Source organism: Sciurus vulgaris, assembly GCF_902686455.1.
Source record: "Sciurus vulgaris genome assembly, chromosome: X".
Lineage (NCBI taxonomy): Eukaryota > Metazoa > Chordata > Mammalia > Rodentia > Sciuridae > Sciurus > Sciurus vulgaris.
In genome coordinates, this window is record NC_136471.1 from 114927703 (window position 1) to 114931763 (window position 4061).

At 42.1% G+C, this 4061-nt stretch overlaps 1 protein-coding gene across 1 annotated transcript; it reads right to left on the reverse strand.

Moving 5' to 3' along the window:
* Window positions 1-2084: 2084 nt before the first annotated feature.
* Window positions 2085-3125, reverse strand: LOC306651146 (melanoma-associated antigen B10-like; the record flags this gene model as incomplete). The annotated part of the gene is made up of 1 exon (XM_079123645.1): window positions 2085-3125. The coding sequence occupies one exon, from the start codon at window positions 3123-3125 to the stop codon at window positions 2085-2087; it is 1041 nt and encodes a 346-aa protein (XP_078979771.1).
* Window positions 3126-4061: the final 936 nt, after the last annotated feature.

Sequence of the window (4061 nt, forward strand, 5' to 3'; positions counted from 1 at the left end):
ATCCCCAATATAAAAAAAGAAGAAAAAGAAGGAGACTCTTTCCAGATGCTGACACCTTGATTTTGGACTTCTCATACTCCAGAACTATAAGAAAATAAAGTTCTTCTCTTTATAATTTACTTAGTGTCTTGTGTTCTGTTATAGCAACATAAAATGGACTAAGACATGCTCTGTCTTTCCCAGGCCAGGGAAAGAGGGCTGTGGGTTGGCTTCTGACCATCCCCTGTCAAGACAGTATTATACTGCCTGGGCACAGTGGCACATGCCTGTAATCCTAGTGGCTCAGGAGGCTGAGGCAGGAGGATCTCAAGGTCAAAGCCAGCCTCAGCAAAAGTGAGGGGCTAAGCAACTCAGGGAGACCCTGTCTCTAAATAAAATACAAAGTAGAGCTGGGGATGTGGCTCTGTGGTCGAGTGCCCCTGAGTTCCATCCTTGGTACTCTGCCCCCCACAAAAGGGACAGTATTATCCTAATTTCACAGAAACTCGTAGGAAATTTTGTGCATAGAATACGTATTTTGCCCATCATGTTCAACTACACTGGAGTACAGGGAACACAGGACACTTTCCATTTCTGCCCCAGGTAGAAACTTTCTCTGGATTATCCATTATCCTAAGAAAATGCTAATCAGTAGTTTTTTCGTTTGTTTGTTTTTCCATTACAGGCTTTAGTCTTTCAACTCTGGTCACATCTTCTGGGAGGATGGTCCCTGCTAACAACTCAGAGACTTATCTGAATAACCTTACCCAACTTAATTTAAAATTAATTCCTCTGAAGGTCTTGCACTTTCCCAATGCCCCAAACTCACTTGCCTCAAGGAATTTACACTTGATGCTCTCCTCTAGCTACATTTTCTACTACATCCTCACTCTTTCTTTTGACTTGTCCTTTAGGTCTTATATCTCTCTATATAATGTCTGCTTGTAGATTCTAAAATTTATTGGCCATAGATAGATCTTGTTTATTCTGACATTCCTAGTTCAAGCACAGACCCTACCAAAGAGTGATGTTCAGTTAATATTAGAGTAATAAATGAGCCAGTGTGCAGGAGGTCTACTTTATTACAATGTAATTTATCCTATATTCTTGAATAATCTATCTAAATTGTGTAAATATATGTGTGTATATATATATACACATATATATATGCATGCATACATATATATATGCATACATATAAACACACATACACACACATATACTTTTTTTTTTACCCTTTTTTGTACCAGGGATTGAACCCAGGGGCACTTAGCCACTGAACCACATCCTTAGCCCTTTTATTTTGAGACAGGATGTCACTAAGTTGCTTAGGGCCTCATTAAATAGCCAAGGCTAGCCTTCAACTTGTGATTCCCCTGCCCCAGCCTCTAAAGCTTCTGGGATTACAGGTATGCACCCCTGTGTCCAGCTAAAGTGTGTATATTTTAATCTTATAGAACAACAGAGAATAGGGAATGCAATAACTAACCATTTTTTGCCTTTTTTTCTCTGTTTCATGATCCTCCTTTTTACATTGCTCGGGTCTTTCACATTTCTAAGGAAATGCTTAATTTACTACCATGGTATTTTGTTCCAAATCACTACATAAGATGGAGAGCCTCTCAATTTGATTTTCAAAATAAGGTGGGTGCAGTGGCACATGCCTGTAATTCCAATGGCTGGGAGACTAAGACAGGAAGATCACAAGTTTAAAGCCAGCCTCAGCAATTTAGTGAAGCTTTAAGTAACTTAGCAAGACCCTGTCTCAAAATAAAATATAAAAAGGGCTGGGGATGTGGCCCAGTGTTTCAGTATCCCAGGGTTCAATCCCTGGTACCAAAAAAAAAAAAAAAAAAATCAAAATAATAAATCATTTACTATTAAATATCATATGCAGAAAAATGTCATTTATAAACTTAGATTCTGAAGCTACTCATATTTCTAATAAAAGGAACACTATATTAAACAAATTATTAAAATCACCACATAGAATATAAACGCCATGTTATATGTTGTATTGTCTGCATTCCCACCTTGACCTTCCACTACTTATATTATGAACTTCTCTTTTCAATTTTATGGAGAAGAATCTGACTTAGACTTTACTATGGGTGGGAAAAACTCCCGGATGTGGCCTTGGAACGTGCATTGGCCAGGGCACTAATGCGAAACTTGGCTGCAGCTTTGGCTTGGGCTCTTTCTTCCTCATCTCTCAACGCTTCCTCATAGCAGGATGGAAAGGCTGTAGGAACAGAATCATGGATCTTGGCCAGAAACTCCAGGACTTTCATCTTACTGGTTTCAGCATGGGCTCTTGGACCCCACAGGAATTCATAGCATGGAGGATCACTGTTGGCCACCTGCCGATACTCCAGATACTTTTCCTTCACTAAATCTTTGGTGATAAGTTTCTTGGGATCCCCAAAAATAAAGTGCTCCTTTCCATCGTACAATCCCATCATATTTAGCATTTCCCAGACTTGCTGCTCAGAGGCACAGTTGCCCTTTGTGAAGATCACTGCCAGGATAGTCATTAGCAGGCCGGTCTTGGGTACATTTCTGTCATCACTCAGCCTTGCATCAGAGCTTGGTTCCAGTTTGTTGATGAGGACATAGATGTGCCTGTTGGGATCCACTTCCTTCAAGTCAAGGCCAAAGACCAACTCTAGGTGCTCAGAAACTCTCTTGAGGATCTCGGGAAAGTGGTTCTTGTGAATTTGGATTACATTCTTTAGTATTTCTGCCTTTGTAATAGGCTCCTTCATTTGATACTTGTAGAGCAGGTAATGTACCAACATCACTACCTTCTCATCTAGATGGCCTCTGGGAAAGTTCTCAGTGGCCATTGGGCCTTCTGTGGATCTTGCCCCTTCCTTTACTTTATTGTTTATACTTTCAACAGATTTTGTAAATGAAACAGCAGCAGTAGTGATGGTCTTAGATGGAGTTCTACCAGGATCCTGGGGATTGCCAAGCGTCTCAGCAAGGGAACCATGAGGAATACCCTTGAAATAAGCAGAAGAGGAGTAGGCATAATCATCTTTCTCTGCTATGGTGACCTGATCACTCACCAGATCTTCAGGTTCTTTTCGAGTCTGTCGGCGTTTTTCCCTGGCCCGGACTTTACTTTTCTGACCTCGAGGCATGACGACTATTCAGGGGCAGCAGGCAAGAGTAGAGAATCTGGTGACCTGGAGGAGAATGGATTAGGTATTTTGTTCCTCTTCACTAGAGAGACACTGCTTTGACTTTGTAGATGATGTTTTGCATGTTTTGTTGTTGTTGTTGTTGTTGTTGTTGTTGTTTTGTACGCGGGCGCTTGCAACGAACCCACAAGGCCTCTAATCTCTGATCTGCCTGTCTCCTGCCTGTAACATAACTAAGATGTGCTGTGGGTTGCTACCCACAATATCTGCCAGGGGATTTCTGGTAAGAGAAAACAAGGCCTGGCAGGTCCTGGCTTTCATGGGGGGGGGGGGGGGGGGCGGGGGGGATATCTCTTTGTTCCCATTCAGTGTTTTCTGCAGTTTCTGGGATCCTTGTACTCCATTGCTTTGATGTTGACTCCTCATTTCAATGCCCTCATCTCCCTTCTGTCCTAGAAAAGAAACTGAAGGAGAACCTCATCTGACCCTATCTGCCTGGTAATACCCAGGATGACAGAAGAACTCTGAGGGACCCTTTTCATACTGGGGAAATTATGGTTCTCATTCTTCACTTAGGGTCCTCATCTTCGCTTCTTGCATGGTGTGGGCCTCCGCCTTCTTCTGATGTGAGACCTGTCTCCCCAGAGAAAGGCCCACATCCCTGAGATTCCAAAACAAGAATTGAAAGAGCCCTCGCCCTCACATAGCTCTCTGACACTTCAAAATTCTTTCCTTCAGTACTCCTGTTACAGCCTGTGATTCCTGTTCTGAATTAAGGTTGACACTTTGTTTCAATGACCTCACCTCCCTGAGTTCCTATCAGGAGAAATCAGTGTGTTATATCAGGTGATCCTCCTTTAGGACCTGTTAGGAATCTTTGGGGTCCTCCGTGTTTTGGGTAAGAAATAGCCACAAACTTCACTTAATATCCTTACA